The following is a 17,340-nucleotide window of genomic DNA, read 5'->3' as shown; positions in this document are numbered from 1 at the left end:
AAGTCCACTCCACTATACAGCCTTCGTTCTGGACTCCTGTCATGACAATAATACCTTCTCATATATCCCTTATATCCCTTTTGAACAGTTCTCTCCTTCATCTGTTTCAATGCAGTATACATAGTATATTCTATCTTTCTCTGTCTCCCCCAAGCCACGATGTTAGTTCCATTTTCAACAGTGGCATTATGTAATATATATCTCTTTTGTGACTGAGATATTTCACTCAACATAATGTCCTATTTTGTGTAATATTTCTTGAGTTCCTTGTTATTCAAAGCAGTGTAATATTCCATTGTGTGAGAATATACCACAGCTTTTCTATCCATTCGTTTGTTGATGGGCACTTAGGTTGTTTCCAAATCTTTGCTATTGTGAACAAAGCCATGATAAACACGGTGTACATATATCTGCTTGGGTGGCAGTTATATGGTCTCTTAGGGGTATATTCCCAGTCATGGAATTGCTGGGCCAAGTGGTATTTCTATTTCCAACTTTGAGAAAGCACCAAGCGGCCTTTCATACTGGCTGCAACACTTTTACACTCCCAATAACAGTGAATAAAGGTTCCAGTTTCTCCACAACCTTGCCAGTATTTGATGTTTGAGAGACAAATGCTGAGCTTTTGTTCTTTTGTAAATTATGTATCCCCAGGTGTTTCTACTCAACTGCTGTTACAGTCTTTTGTTTGGCTGAACCCTAGCCTCAGGGGTGAGTTTTTACAGGGTCAAAGGGTTACCTAGGAACCACAGTCTCAGAGTTTCTACCTGAAACAATCAGACCAGTAGCTGTGGTCTTTCTATGTTTCTGAATTTTATATATTTTTTTCTTGCTCTATATCTAGGACTTACTGTTATGATCCTCTTCTGAGCTGTTCCAAAACCATCTAGTTCTTCCTAACTTATTGTGGCAGAAGCTATGATTTGCACAGTCCATTAGTTCTTTGTATGAATTACTTTCTTGAATTTTTTTCTTCAGTATTCTTTACTCCAGATGGAGAGTGAATAATAATTGCATCTTAGATGGCCACTTGCAACCTGTTTAAGGCCCACTCATTTCTCAATGAAGTAAAATACAGCACTTTGTCTTTTGTGAACTATGTTATGTCAGTTGGCTAGAAACCACTCAAGACTGTGGTCTGAAGCTCCAAGTCCATTAACTCCTTTTCTCAGGGTAATTAATTAGTCTATGAACAATGGCTAAGAAGGTTTTTGGTGTGATTTCTTTTTCTTTTTTTTTTTTCCCTCTGTATACTATATCCATGAGTATAATTGCATCACATACAAACTTGTGGAAATCTACTCTGTTGTCCTTATATATAATTATGGGTGTACTTCTAGTTAGTATACCATACTTGTTCAGTTTACATGTCTACTCATATATTTCCTTTTAAATACTGTTTGCCACTATTATTGCAGGGTTGAATTTGTAAAAGATTTACCTTTGTTGCCTTATAACATTGTTTACCTCCCAAGGACTTCCTTTGACTTGTGCTATGCTGACCTCTTCTCCCTTCTCCCAAGTTTACTCTCTAGTTAGTAATTTACTCACCTTTCCCTTCTCACATCTGGTAACCACCAAAGAATGTTTCTTTCTCTGTGTAACTTTTTCTGGACTTTAAAAAAAAATATTATTATACAAGTTTATTTACAAAATTTGAATACAATATTTTTCAGATAAGATTCTTCCAATTTCCCTCACCCCCAACAAATGGTACAACCTCATAATTAATCCACCCTCCTACTCCCCACCCCCACACATGCTCATCCCTCTGCTTTTACCCCTCCTCCTCCCTTGGATCCTCATATTCATTCTACAATAATGGTTTTATACAATATTTGTCCTTATGGGATGGAGTCAGTTCAGTAATCATAATGCTCACCTGTCCCTCCCAAACCAGGTAATAATTTACAAAATAATTGCTCCTGCATGCTGCATAGGATTCCGTTGTATGAATGTACCATAATTTCTCAATCTTTTTGATTGTGGTTGGTCATTTGGGCTGTTTCTCTGTTCTTACGTAGGTGATTAACACAGCTATGAACATTGGTGTACAAGTCTCTGTGCCTCGGTTCTCATTTTCTAGGTATATATTCCAAGCAATGGGATAGCTGGGTCATATGTAATGTCTATGTTCAGATTTTTTAAATTTTTTTTATTATTAATTTCAGTGAAAATTTCCAGAGTCTTTGGATTTCCATTCATTCATTGTTGCACTTTTCTCCCTGCCCACACCTCCCCCCCCCCCGCCCAGTAACTCTTCTCTTTGAAAAGTAAAAGAAAAATTCTTTCATTGTTTTACAATCCCTCCTCCCAAGTACACTCCACTATGCAGTCTTTGCTCTGGACTCCTGTCATGACAAAAATACCTAACCACATATCCCTTTTAAACAGTTTTCTCCCTCATCTGTTTCAATGCAATATACATGATTGAACCCATCTTTCTCAGTCTCCCCCCCAAACCCAAGGTCAGTCCTGTTTTACAACAGTGGTACCATGCAGTATTTGTCCTTTTGTGACTGAGAGACTTCACTCAGCATAATGTCCTCCACGGCCACCCATTTTGAATAATATTGCATGAGTTCCTTGTTTTTCAAAGCAGTGTAGTATTCCATTGTGTGAATATACCACAGCTTCTCTATCCATTTGTTTGTTGATAGGCACTTAGGCTGTTTCCAACTCCTTGCTATTGTGAACAAAACTGTGATAAAGATGGGTGTGCATATATCTGTTTGGGTGGCAGTTATGGTCTTTTGGGGTATATTCCCAGTAGTGGAATTGCTGGGTCAAATGGTATCTCTATTTGCAACTTTTTGAGAGAGCGCCACCGTGCCTTCCACAGTTTTTGCACCATTTTATACTTCCAGCAACAGTGAATAAGGGTTCCAGTTTCTCCACTACCTCACCAGCATTTGTTGTTTGCTGTTCTGTTAAATTTTCCCATTCTTACTGGGATGAGATGATATCTCATAGTTGTTTTGATTTGCATCTCTTTTAGAGCTAGGGATTTTGAACATTTCTTCATGTGCTTGTTAGCCATCTGAATGTCTTCTTTGGTGAAGTGTCTATTCATATCCTGTGCCTATTTTTTAATTGGATTATTTACCTTTATCTTGTGGTGCTTCAGTATTTTATAAATTCTAGATATAAGTCCCTTATCTGACATATCATTACCAAATACTTTTTCCCAGTCTGTGGCTTCCCTTTTTGCCCTGTTGGAGAAGTTTTTGGATGTGCATAGAGATTTGATTCTTAGAAGGTCCCATTCATCTATTTTATCTTCTCCTGGTTGTAGACATGTTCAGCTTTTTGAGGAAGTGCCAAACTGCCTTTCAGAATGGTTGTACCATTTTACAATCCCATCACCAATGTATAAGAGTTGCTATCTTGCCACATATTCTCTATTAGGACTGCAGAGCCCTCACCTTCCTCTCCCAGAGTGGATACTGAGAGAATCCAATAACACCAAACAGCAGTTGTTCTTTTTCTTTCTGTGAAACTACCCTACCCCTATTTTCCCAGGAGTAGTTATCTGAGACCCCAGCCCACTTCCCTATCGTGAAGAAAGCATCTGTATGCATTCCCTTCCCCAGTTCCCATGTAAGAAAGTATAAAATCCCCCTCTAACTCTTAGTGGGGGCAGATCTTATGCTTGAGAGTCAGCCTGGCAGTTTTTCCTCAAGAAACTATCTTTCTAAGCCTGCACTGGGTTCTGTCCTTCCTTGGCAACCTTACACTGACCTGTTAAACTTCGCCACTGTTACTGGAGTAAGACGGTATCTTATTGTGGTTTTCATTTGCATCTCTCTTATTGCCAGTGATTTGGAGCATTTCTTCATGCTTCTGTTTGCCATTCGAATATCTTCCTCTGGGAAAATTCTTTCCATGTCTTTTGCCCATTTTGTAATTGGGTTATCAGTCTTTTGCTTGTGGAAGCCCAAGAGTAAACTTTCATTATGAAACCCTTGTCTGAGATGGTATTACCAAATGTTTGTTCCCAGTCAGTGGGTTTTCTTTTCACCCTGTTGGTAAAAGTTTTTGATGTGCACAGCAATTTAATCTTTAGAAGGTCCCATTAATCAATTTTATCCTCTTCAGATTGTTCATGTCTGTCTATATTTGGCAGTCCCTTTATAACTTGGACTAGCACTTACTTCTAAGTTGGATCCCAGTTTGTCTTTCAAGAGCTTTATGGTTTTGGGCTTTACTCCCAGATCTCTGATCCACCTTGAGTTGATTTTTGTGTATGGTATGAGATGTGGATCCTGTTTCAGTTTTCTACAAGTAGAAGTCCAGTTTTGCCAGCACCATTTGTTGAAGAGGTTGTCATTTCCTCATCTGATATCTTTGACTTCCTGTCGAATATCAGTTGACCGTAGATAGCTGGGTCTATTTCTGGGTTTTCAATTCTGTTCCATTGCTCTATGTATTGTCATTGTACGAATATCATGCTGTTTTGGTTGCTACTGCTGTGCAGTAGGTTTGAGTTCAGGGAGTGCTATGTCTCCCACTTCATTTTTGTTTTTCAGAGGTGTTTTATTTGGGGTCTCTTGCCTCTCCAAATAAATTTGTCAATTTCCCTTTCAATCTCCTTGAAAAATGAATTTGGTATCTGGATTGGGAGTGCACTGAATATGCAGATTGCTTTTGGTAGGATTGTCATTTTCATGATATTGAGTCTTCCTATCCATGAACAGGGCACAATTTTCCATTTCTTTAGGTCTTTTATTATGCCTTGCAGACATGCTCTACATTTTTCTCTGTATAGGGCTTTTTTTTTTTTTAGAATAATGATGTCACCCAATAGTTGTTCTTTTGTGATTGACTTATATCACTTGGCATTTTGTCTTCTAGGATTGTCCACGTGATAAGATGTTATGCAGATTCTTTAACATAAGTAGTATTCCATTGTGTGTATCCCATAGTTTGTTTATTCATCTGATGATGGACACTTTGCTCTCATCTCTTTTATTAAAACAGTTATAGTCTAAAACATGTTTGAGACAATTGGAGGCTATGGTGGAGTCACTAAAGAAATCAACTGTAGGAATACATTCACCTGACAACACGTACCTAACAGTGCTAATTGGCGTAGCAGCACCTTCAGAGCACGTCACTGACTGTGGACAATTAATGTCATCAGTTTTGCATCTGTGGTCACTTTCAATGTATTGAGAGAGATCAAGAATATCTGATGTCAGTGGCTGTCTATGCCTTTGCCTTATGGTGACTCAACAGCTTACTCAGAATTTCTTTTTTTTTAAAATCACATAAAAAGTTTTTAATGATTTACTATTACTGATTTTTCATGATGTACTATTATATAAATAAAAGGAGGTTTCTTGTAACATACTATTACTAATAAATCCAAAAAGTAGGTTTCAAAACAGGACATAACATTACAAATGCATTTTTCCTTTTTACATTTAAATTCCTTTTCATTTTATATTGGTTTACATGCAAAATTCATATTCATTTTGTTTACAAACACATTTTTTGTTAAAACTAAAATACAAATGCATAAATGCAAAAGAATGGTAGGAAATGCCAAAATATTGTCAGTGGATAGTCCCAGAATGCTAGAATGACATAGACTTCTTTTTGCCTCTGTATTTTCTAAATGTTCTACTGTAAAGTGGTTTGGGGAGAGGATAATATCTGATCTCCTCTAAGAGGAAGAGAAAATCACCATTAACGTCATCCCGCAGTGGAGTCGTATGAGTCAGAGAGGTCGGATATAACTTCTCCAACGTTTTCACCAATTCTAACACTAACTGTCCTGTCCAGGGCACACTCCACTTCTCTTCTGCGTTTGGTAATTCTTTGCAATGCCCACACAGAACTCACAAGCTGTATTCACAAATATGGATATTTTCAGGGAAGTAACAGGGATCAGAAATGACTCAGAATACAGATCTTTGATTAGGACAGCTTCTTAGCCGTACCCGCAAGCAGGTGTCTTCCTAGACTTTACCCTTCTGCTCTGGCTCCTCAGTCCTCTGGGGCCTGATCTTTGTCCTGCTTGGGCAACTATTACGAAGTTCTCTAGCCACACCCAGAGTCACCCTACTCCATCAGCAAGCCTTCTTGTAGACAATAAACTTGCTCACTTATGTGGGTAAGCTTCTGCCAGTCTCACGGTTGTGCTCTGATAGTTCTTTACTGCAGTTGCTGCTGCTGCTTCTTACTTTTTTGTGCAATCTCCACATGTCACAGTTTTTTGGGTTTTTTTTGGGTTTTTTAAAAATTAATTTTAATGAAAGTTTACAGAGACTTAGGGTTATCATTCATTCATTCATTCATTGTTGCACTTTTCTCCCTGCCCACCCACACCTCCCCAATTCACTCTTCTCCTTGAAGAGTAAAAGAAAAACTCTTTCATCGTTATGCAGTCCCTGCCCCCATTCCACTCCACTGTGCAGCCTTCATACTGTACTCCTGTTATGACAATAATACCTAGTCATATATCCCTTTTAAACAGTTCTCTCCCTCATCTGTTTCAATGCAGTATACATCATTCATCCCCTCCTTCTCTGTCTGTCCTAAACCCCAACAAATGTCAGTTTTGTTTTGTTTCGTTTTTTTCTTTCTCTCAGCTCTTAATTGTCAGTGCAGGGACACTCAGTCCAAGGGATATATTCCATTTCCGCTCTTCTTGGAGGTTGTTTGGTTTCCCCTTTTTACTACTATGTCTCTTACAAGTAAAAGCAGCATATTTCCCTCGAAATTCTCTTTTACACTATTGTCTCCATGGCTTCCAAATAATAAAAACAAAGAGGTATAGAACAAACATAGATGTTTTCGCAAAGGTGCTGAAGAATGGTTTGTTGTATTGAGTGAAAACATGAAGTTCCAAGAAAGCCATCCAGATCACATCAACAAGTAGGAGAATAACAATTCCAAGAGCCATTCCATCCTCCTGGGTTGCGTGAATCCACTGCTCTGGGAATTCATATGGTTCATGATAAACACACACACACCTTTTGTTGTCTGATTTTAAGGGCTTTTCTGAGATCTTCAAAGATAATGACTGGATACTAGGCAAACCTGAGTCTAAAAGGGGGTAAAGAACTCAGTCCACCTGGCCTTCCTACCCCATGATAGCATCATGGCGGCACCATGAGCAGACCCAGCCGGGCCCTGCCACCGCCCAGCACCGCGGCCTCACATGGCTGTAACTGCACCCGGCATGGCGCTGGACTCCAGGTGCCGGTGCCCCTCTGGGCTAGGCCGCTGATGCTACCCAGCTCCACTGGGCCTGGGAGGGCAGGAAGGGGTGCAGGGAGACTATTGCACCGACAGCCTTACCCAGAATTTCTTATTTGCGTCTGAGAATAGTTTTATTTTGACAATATCCTTACAAAATAAAGTCATCATTAAGATTGCAATCTCAAGCTTGAGACACATCTGTATCTGGTTAGCTAAACAATTCGTAGTCTCGCTACACTGGCATAGCCCTTACTGTGGGAGAAACTCTGAGTAGTTAGAAGGACAGGAACAAGGGCAAGATAATGCAAAGATTGTGTGGTTTTTTATTTTATTTTAGTTCCCTCATTACCTAACAGGCAATTTAATTCTAGGTGGTTAACAGCACTGACTCCAGCTAGTCTCAGGAAGGACTGCCACTATTGATCTAGATGTTCTTCCCAGAGGAGGAAAAAGACTCACAGAAGCCCTCATTTTTATACATAGCTATAAGAAAAGAGCCCACTTCATTGCATCCATTCCAACTCATACCCTCCGTTGGGTTTCTGAGACTGCACATCTTTATGAGATATGACTTCCCATCTTTCTCACAGAGAGTGTCTGATGGAATCAAACCTATGACCCTTCAGCTAGTCGCCCAACACATAATAAAATATACTAACCCACTGAGGAAAGATAGTGTGTGGTAATTATGGTAGCTGACGTTGAATACCTGTTTCTGCTTGTAGTCAAATTGATCTTAATTCTAAGGTATTTTTCAAAGCTTCTAAAAAGATTTTTACCAACTTTTGCAGTCTGAGTTGATCAAACATGCAATCAAGACGCATTGATAATAATGGGCAACTGGAACGCAAAAGTTGGGAACAGGGAAGAAGGATCAGTAGCTGGAAAAATACGGGCTCAGTGAGAGAAATGAGGCTGGAGATAGAATGGTAGAGTCCTGCACATTCAATGATGTATTCCTTGCAAATACCTTTTATAAGAAACATAAACACAGGCTATACACATGGATCTCACCTGATGGCATGCACAGGAATCAAATAGATTACATTTGTGGACAGACTCAGTCGAGAAGCTCAGTATCAGCAGTGAAAACCAGGCCGGGTGCTAATTGTGGCACAGACCACCAACTACTCATATGCAAGTTCAAACTGAAGTTGAGGAAAATTAAATCAAGTCCACAGGAGCCAAAATTTGATCTTAAGTCTGTCCCACTCAAATTTCAAAACCATCTCAGGAATAGGTTTGAGGCCTTGAGCACAAAACGAGCATAGACCAAATGAGCTCTGGGAGGATATCAAGAAAATTGTCCATGAAGAATGCAAAAGATCATTACAAAGGCTGAAAAAGAAGAAAAAACCAAGATGGATGTCAGATGAGACTCTGGATAATGCATTAGAGTTTCTAGAAGCCAAAGCTAAAGGAAGAAACCAAGAAATCAAAAGCTAAACAGAAAATGTCAAAAGGCAGCCCGGTATGACAAAGTAAGATACTATCATGAAATGTGCAGAGAGCTGGAGTCAGAAAATCAAAAGGGCCGAACTCGCTCAGCATTTCTTAAGCTGAAGGAGCTGAAAACAAATTCAAGTCACGGGTGGCAATACTTAAGGATAATTTGGGCAGAATATTAAATGATCCAGGAAGTATCAAGAGAAGATGGAAGGAATACACACAGTCACTGTATCAGAAGGAATTGGCTGACACAGAAGAATTTAATGAAATGACATATGAACAAGAGCCTATGGTGATGAAGGAGGAGGTTCAGATTGCTCTGGCAAAAAATGAGGCTCCAGGAGTTGACAGCATACCAATTGACATATTTCAACAAACAGATACTGACCTGGATGTGCTCACTAAGTTGTGCCAAGAAATCTGGAGAAGAGCCAGCTGGCCTACTGACTGGAAAAGATCGATATTTGTTTCCATTCCAAAGAAAGGTGACCCAACAGAGTGCGGAAATTATAGAACAATATCATTACTATCACATGCAAGCAAGATTCTGCTGAAAATGATCAAAAACTTTGGAACAGTATGCCAACAGAGAACTGCCAGATGTGCAGGCTGGATTTAGAAAAGGTCGTGGTACTAGGGATACTATAGCTAATGTTAGATGGGTCTTGGTAGAAAGCAAAGAATAATAGAAGAATGTCTATCTTTACTTCATTGACTATGCAAGGGCTTTTGACTGTGTAGATCACAAAAAGCTGTGGCTGACTCTGAGAAGAATGAGAATCCCATAACATTTGATTGTGCTAATGTGAAACCTATACTTGGACCGAGAGGCAGTCATCATAACAGAGCAAGGAGACACTACATGGTTCAAAATCAAGAAGGGGGTTTGTCAGGGATGTATTCTGTCTCCATACCTTTTCAATCTGTATGCAGAACAGATCATCCAAGACGCTGAGCTATAAGAGGAGGAATGTGGCATCAGGATTGGTGGAAGAGTCATCAACAACCTGCGTTATGCAGATGACACAATCCTGCTTGCTGAAACTGAGGAGAACCTGAAGCGCTTGCTGCAGAAGGTCAAGGACTGCAGCCTACTATATGGATTGAAGCTCAACATCAAGAAAACAAAGTTTCTCACCACTGGACCAATTGGAAGCATCAGTATGGATGGTGAAGAGATTGAGATAGTTAACAGTTTTAGTTTACTGGCTCCACAATCAACACTCTTGGTGACAGCAGCCAGGAAATCAAGAGACGAATTGCATTGGGAAAGTCAGCTGTGAGGGACCTCTCAAGAGTACGGAAGAGCAACAACATCAGGCTAGAGACTAAGGTGCACCCGATCCAGGCTATAGTCGTCACATATTCGTGCTATGCATCAGAGAGTTGGACAGTGAATAGGGTTGATACAAAGAGAATTGATGCTTTGAGCTGTGGTGCTGGAGAAGAGAGTTGAATATACCATGGACTGCTATGAGAACAAACACGTTTGTCCTGGAGAAGTTGAAGCCAGAATGCTCCTTGGAGTCAAGGATTCTGAAGCTTTGTCTGACATACTTTGAACATGTTGCAAGGAGGGACTGGTCTTTGGAGATGGTCATCATGTTTGGCAGAGTGGAGGGGCGGCGAAGGAGAGGAAGACCTTAGATGAGATGGATCAATTCTGTGACTGGAGTGGTGGGAACAAGTGTGTTTGAGATGGCTAGGTTGGCACAGGATAGAACAGCATTTAGAGCTCTTGTACATAGGGTTGCTATGAGTCACAAGCGACTTGATGGCACATAACAACAACAACAATATAATTTGTTGTAATAGAAACAAGTTCCCAGACCTATAAGGTGCTGCCAGGTGGATTAAAACCACCACGTTTCAGCTTGACAATCTGCTTCTGTCTTCCAGGCTCCTTTTACATGTTCAAATGTATGGCTACATCTGTCATGCGTCATTTTACTGGTTATGGACAAAGCCTACTGTTTAATTATTTTTCTCTCTTACAGGACCCTAGATGGCAAATATTATGCTTCAAAAATGTTGTACATAAAGAATGTTAATGAAGATAATCTACATTTTCCATATAATTGTACTGTGGTCAGTGGGAGACCTGTAGACCCTAGAATCTTCATCTTGGAGAAAAAAGGTAAGCGAAAACAGTTTTGGTTTTGAAAGTCTTTGGGAACTTTGAAGGCTAATGATGATGACACCTCAAAGATCAACCCTTCTTAATTTTATGTATCAGAAGAATGAAAAAGAAACTCCATACAAAGAAAATTATTCACTTTATGTCACAGTCATTTGAGGGCAGAACTAGTGCAGAGGCAGAAGTTAGTTAAGTATTAAGTGGAATGTTTCCAGCACTGGAACCAAGGGGCCTTTGGGCATGGTCTTTCTCTTAACACATCTCACTTAAGGTCTGGTAGTCTAATCCGTAGGGATGTTCACTGCTAACCCAAAGGCAGTGCCTCTCTGGAAGTTCAAATCCACCAGTCACTCCTTAGGGGGATTATAGGCAATCTCTTCTCATGCAGTTTATAGCCTTGGAAACCCAATAAAGGGTCAGCTTTGAATCTGTTCTCAGTTAGTTGTTCTTTCTACTAGTTCCTGGGCTTTATATAGTGTCATACGTATCAGTTTATACATAAAGATTTTTTATTGCAGCATTATATGTATTCAAAAAAATGGCAATCAGACTAAATATTGAGATTTATGATTAGTAATTTTAATGGCTGAGTAAAATGTTTACAATATAATGCCAATTAATAAACAGTCATTATGATCAATTACATAAAAATTATCAAGGGAGAAAAGGAGAAGAATGTTGTCTTGTTAGAAGTGTCCCTTTTTAGATTATTGCATAAATGTTAAAATAATTTTATTCTTCATATTTCCCTATATTGTCTCAATTAAACATAAACTAAAAAACTATCTGAAATTCTCCCATTGGGTCAGAACCAACTCATACCTGACCTTCCAGTGAGTTTTCAGAGGTTGCAAATCAAATGGGAGGAGATCGTCTATCTTTCCCCCACAAAGTTTCTGATGGATTTGAATGTCTTATCATTGGGTTAGTACCACAACTTCTTGCCCAATAAGCTACAAGAGTTGCCTTGAAACTATATATTCTTTCCCCCTGTTGTTGAATACCATCAAGTAGGAACCGTCCTCTAGTTGACCCTCCAGGAGGTTTTTCAGAAGCAGTTAATCCCACAGAATGAGACTGCCAGTCCCTCTCCTCTGGAGCAGCAGATGCATTTGAACTACATTCCCTAAAGAACAATTTTATACAGAAATAATCTAAAATTCTAAATAAAACAGATTGTGCTTAATGACTTAATTATCAGAATGATAATTTTGGTATAAGACCTTTAACATAAAAAGCTAAGGAAAGTTTTATACACAGAGAGAATCAATCTTAAAGGGTTAGTAGGGATCAGAGAAGAAGAGAGAACAAAAAATGAATAGATAGTGAAAGGAATGGACAAAAAGTTATATATAAGCTTTTTTTCAAAAGAGCCAATGTGGTATTGGGAAATTACTGTTGTTGATCGCCATCGAGTTGAGCACAACTCACAGTGACCCTATGAACAAAAGGCCTGAAGCCTTTCTATAACTATTGACATTTGTTAAGGTTCATAGTTTCCAGAGGGATGTTGAAGTGGATAGAAATAAAAAATAACTATAATTCTATTACCAGTGTGAAAATTCTGCACTATTTTATGTATAATTCCACCTCCATCAAAATAACTGCAAGTGAATAAGAGCTATTAGTGTCTTCCTTTTACAGATGAAAATCTCAGGGTTTAATTGCTTAAGTGACTTATTCACAGAGTAACATTATGAGATCTAGTCCGGCTGGAACCAAGTCAATCTCTCCTCAGACCCATGTGCACCTTCACCTCATTTTTATTTTCAAATAATTAAATCAGATTTATCTTTGAGTCAGTCACTTGTCCTTTTCCCTAGAAAATATTTTATCTTGTCATCCTAATTTTCACAAGTAGGCATAAAGACAAAACCTTTTAACATGATGTCAATTTCAACTTCAAGAGAGCCCACATGTTACAGGCTAGAGCTGCTCCAAGGAGTTTTCTTGGCTATGATTTCTATGAAAGCAGACCACCAGGCCTTTATTCCAAGACACTGCTAATTGAGTTTGGGTGGACATTAGTAATCAAATGCAAAATGTTAGTACCACCCAGTGACACTCACAACAAGTAGGGCCACAAACTATTGCCATTGCACCCAATTCTGACTCATAGTGCCTCTATTTTTCATTTTTGTTTTATGTTATCAAGTCGACTAGGATTTGTAGAAACCCTTGAAAAGCAGATTTGGACCTTGTCCTGTTCTTAATCATCATCATCATATTCTTTCACCTGCTTGAACCTATTGTTGCAGTCATTGTATCAATACATCTTGTTGAGAATTTCCTTCCCTTTCTCAAACCTTCTACATCTCCTAGCATGTCTTTTTGCCGAGGACTGGCCCCTCGTGACTACATGTTTAAAGTATATGAGATAAAGCCTCATCATCTTTTCCTCTAAAGAGCAGCCGGGATGCACTTCCTCCAAGACAAATGTGTTTGTTCCTTTGGCAGTCCATGGGATATTCAACCATTTCCTCAAACACCACAATTCAAAGGCATCGCTAAGACAGTTAACTTGTACCATAGGGTTCCCAAGGGTAAAATCTTTACAAAAGCAGACTGCTATGTGTCTTTTCATAAGACTGCTGGGTTCAGCAGCTCAAGTTTGTAGCTTATCTTTAACCACTGTACTACCAGAGCTATATCGATGTAAGATAAAACTTAAACTCATTCCTATTGAATCAGAACTATCTCATAAGTTTTCACAGCAGCTATTCAGAGACTGTAAATCCCACAGGAGGTGATTGCCCATCTTTCTCCCTCAGAGCAGCTGCTGGATTCACACCACCAGAGAAGCACTGTTTTTACTTTTAGCAACACAACTCCACACGGACTACTCCATCAGCACTACCCAATTAAAATAATTTCAGTTCAGGGATGAATGTCCTTATGCACATTTTTATTCTTTAAAAATTTGAGGTGACTCATTATTCAAGATGCTATGTAAAAGGGTTACCAAGATGGGAAGGGAAGCAGAGGGTGGTAAAAATTCACAAACAGATAGTAAGTTGGGTGAAAGTAAAATAAAACAATAAGGGGTTGATTAGACATTGTAATTGACACTTTACACTAATCAATTTTAATTAATATTATAAAAATTATATGAACGAATGAATAAAAAATATTATTTGTAAACTTTGACTCAATTTTTAAAAGGAAGTCATGATGTAGGAAAGTGAAGTATTACGATAGAACAAAAGATTTGTAGACCATTGGGTTTGTATTAAAGGTGACAAGTGACAACATGACAGTGGAAGACACTGGTAAATTTGTTTTTATGATTAATTGTGTTTAATTGTCTTTTCTAACAGATAATGGTGATATCCCAGGCCACATCTTCACCAGAGGAATTGTGATAGCCATCTCAGTGTTGGTAGCAGTTGTGTGCCTAGTGGTTGTGTGTGCCATTTATAGAGTTGACTTGGTTTTATTTTATAGACGGTTAACAGGAAGAGATGAAACATTAACAGGTAATAGACATGATAATATTGGGATTTCTTTTCTTAAGCTTCAATTAAAAAAGCAAGGAAGGATATATTAAATTTCAGCTTATTTGTAACTGGCCAAGGTCATGTAGCGCTTAGCATATAAGGTCAATAATGCTTGACATATCCATGAAAGGCTAAACTGAAATTCAGTGGTTCAAGTCCACCAGTGGTTCCAAGAGAGAAAGATGGGCAGTTTCTTCCCAAAAGATTTATAGCCTCAGAAGCTCTGTCAAGGGTAGTTAGGAGTCAGAATTGCCTCAGTGGCAGTGAATTTGTTTTAGGGGTTGGGATTTTGGTGGGATTTCTTCTGTTCTTATATTTTTTTTTTGTAATTATATCAGTCATTTAAAATATAGGAGAATTTTCCATGGATAAATTTGTTTTACATGTATTATCTACTGTGAATTTGCTTGTGACATCTTTTCTTGTACTTATGTGTGGCCAAAATTGTTTTCTAATTGTTCCATCCACGTATGTGTGCTATGTGTTCCTAAATTACCTCTAAGATTCTTAAGTTTAAGAACTGTGTATCTAAACACCCTTGTATGCATACTTTCTGGGTAGCCTATGTGGTGTGTATGGTCAATGAAGGTCTTCTAAGTTCAATTCCATTGTATTTGCTCACTCATTGCCTTCGAGTCGGAACCAACTCACCTGACCCTCCTCGGGTTTCTACTGCTGTAAATCATACAGGATGAGACTGTCCATATTTCTTGCGAAGAGCCTCTGGTGGATTGGAACTGCCAAAGAAGTTTGGCCTTTGGAATAGCCACGCAATTCTCTATGGACTTTGCCATCAGAGCTGATTTATTCATTTAACCTGACATAGGAGGCTGCCCCATGTACCTGCAAAAGCCTTGAACCAGGAGCTAAATGATCTGAGTTCTAGTCCCTTAGATCAGCTACATTTTTATCTATATTCTTTTTATATATAGTGACTTGATGGTCCTTTGAGATAATTACCAAATAATAAAAAAGCAATATAATCCATTATTTCAATTTTCATGGTTTGTTTTGTACGTTACATAAAAAAACCACAAAACAATAACTTATATAACATAAAACCTGCTTTCTGTCCTTGCTTCATGTCTGTGTTTCTCACTTTCCAATAAAAAGCCTAATTATCCGGGTGTATATGAAGGTAGATCATTGTTTTACCTCTTAAAAAAAAACCAAACAAACATTGGCATACCTTATTCTGAGCTTTGATTTGATTTACTAGGATTTTGTTTTTGTTGTTATGTGCCATTGAGTCACTTGCGACTCATAGCAACCTTATGTACAACAGCCCTACACCCTGCTCTGTCCTGTACCAGTCTCACAGTCTCCGACACCCCCATTCCGATTACCCCAGTCACTGAATCAATCCATCTCATAGACGGTCTTCCTTCCCTGCACTGTCCCTCCACCCTCCCAAGCTTTATGTCCTTCTCCAAGGACTGGTCACTCCTTGCAACATGCCCAAAGTATGTCAGACAAAGCTTTAGAATCCTTGCCTCCAAGGAGCAGCCTGGTTCAACCCTCTCTAGGATGAACCTGTCCATTTTCTTAGCAATCCATGGTATATTCAATACTTTTCTCCAAAACCACAGGTCAAAGGCATCAATTCTCCTTCTTTCCTCCCTAGTCATTGCCCAGCTCTCCGATGCACAACAAGTGATTGCAAAGACCATGACCTGTATCAGTCTCCAGAGTGACACCATTTACTCTTCAGTACTTTAGAGAGGTCCCTAACAGCACACATTCTCATCACAATACCTCTTTTAATTTTCTGTTTGCTGGTGCCATGAGTGTTGACTATGGAGGGAAGCAAACTAAAGCTGTGAACAATATCAATCTCTTCACCATCTATCACAACACTGCCAATTGGCCCAGTGGTGAGAATCTTGGTTTTCTTTCTGTTGAGCTTCAATCCATATTAAAGGCTACAGTCCTTGACCTTCTGCAGCAAGCACTTCAGGTCCTCCTCAGTTTCAGCAAGCAGGGGTATGTCATCTGCATAATGCAAATTGTTGATTAATCTTTTATTAGTTATAAAAGGGTTTCTTTTTAAAAGTTGTATATTTTTTATCTAATATTGGTTTTTTTATGGGCTTCTTGGTTGCTTCAAAACTTCTGTTATTCCAGCAATGTTGCAATGGATTGCACTCATTTTTTACATTACTCATTTTCACAGAGTGTATCTGAAGGAAAAATTTCACAAACTAGATTTTCCTGAAATACAAAGGATAGGTGGGCTTGATATTAGGAAAGATAACCTCAATTAGTCTTCATAAAGTTGCACTAATCTATGATGCTACTTTTAGTGGATAAGTGTAGCTTTTCTTTCCCCAACAGCATTCACCACAAAATGGTTTTTATCAAACTTTTGGATTTTTGAGAGTGAAAATAAAAAAATATATTTCAGTATGGTTTTAATTTGCATTCACTTACTGTACAAACAAATCAGACACTACTTATTTTATATTCTCCAGTATATATTTTCTATCTCAAAATGCTCAGTCATACATTTCACCCATTTTTCTATTGACTTGTTCATCTTTCATTTTTGTTAGTTTTCAGGAGCTATTTAAATTTTAAAGATGTTATAGGATTTTCTGTAATATGAAATGTCCATATACTTGTCATTTTTCTTTTAAGTTTGCTAATTTTTGTGTGTTATGCAGAAAATGCAGTCCAAGTAAGGCTTTGTCTTTCATACTTTGGCCATGTGTTAGGGAAGGCTGTTCATTGCAGAGGGATATCATGCTTGTGAAGATGAAGGAGTCAGCAAAGGAGAGGAAGATCTCCAATGAGATGGAATGGCACAGTGACTTCAGCAGTGGGCTTGAGTGTTTCAGACATGGTGAGAATGGCGCACAGGATAGGGCAGGGGTCAGGTTGGCTGTTCATAGGGTCACTATGAGTCATACTTGACTTTATGGTACAACAACATGCAGAAGTTATGTGTGTATGTGTTCTTGGATGCAGTTAAATTTCTTTTTGAGATGAAAGACCCTCTAAGTCTCAACTTATTTTTCCTGTGAAGTTTTTATCGATACATCTTGTCTT

At 38.7% G+C, this 17,340-nt stretch overlaps 1 protein-coding gene across 1 annotated transcript in view; it reads left to right on the top strand.

The window, feature by feature from the left end:
* IL18R1 (interleukin 18 receptor 1) overlaps positions 1 to 17,340 on the top strand; it is a 41,331-nt gene that overhangs the window by 18,919 nt on the left and 5,072 nt on the right. The window contains 2 exon segments of the mRNA XM_006884601.1: positions 10,656 to 10,795; positions 14,113 to 14,271. Of these exon segments, the coding sequence (XP_006884663.1) occupies positions 10,656 to 10,795; positions 14,113 to 14,271 (299 nt within the window).

The sequence above is a fragment of the Elephantulus edwardii genome, unplaced genomic scaffold (assembly GCF_000299155.1).
Source record: "Elephantulus edwardii isolate Elephantulus edwardi_28Jun2011 unplaced genomic scaffold, EleEdw1.0 scaffold00036, whole genome shotgun sequence".
Lineage (NCBI taxonomy): Eukaryota > Metazoa > Chordata > Mammalia > Macroscelidea > Macroscelididae > Elephantulus > Elephantulus edwardii.
The sequence above is the reverse complement of the archived record's forward strand: the minus strand, read 5'-3'. Positions and strand labels throughout refer to the sequence as shown.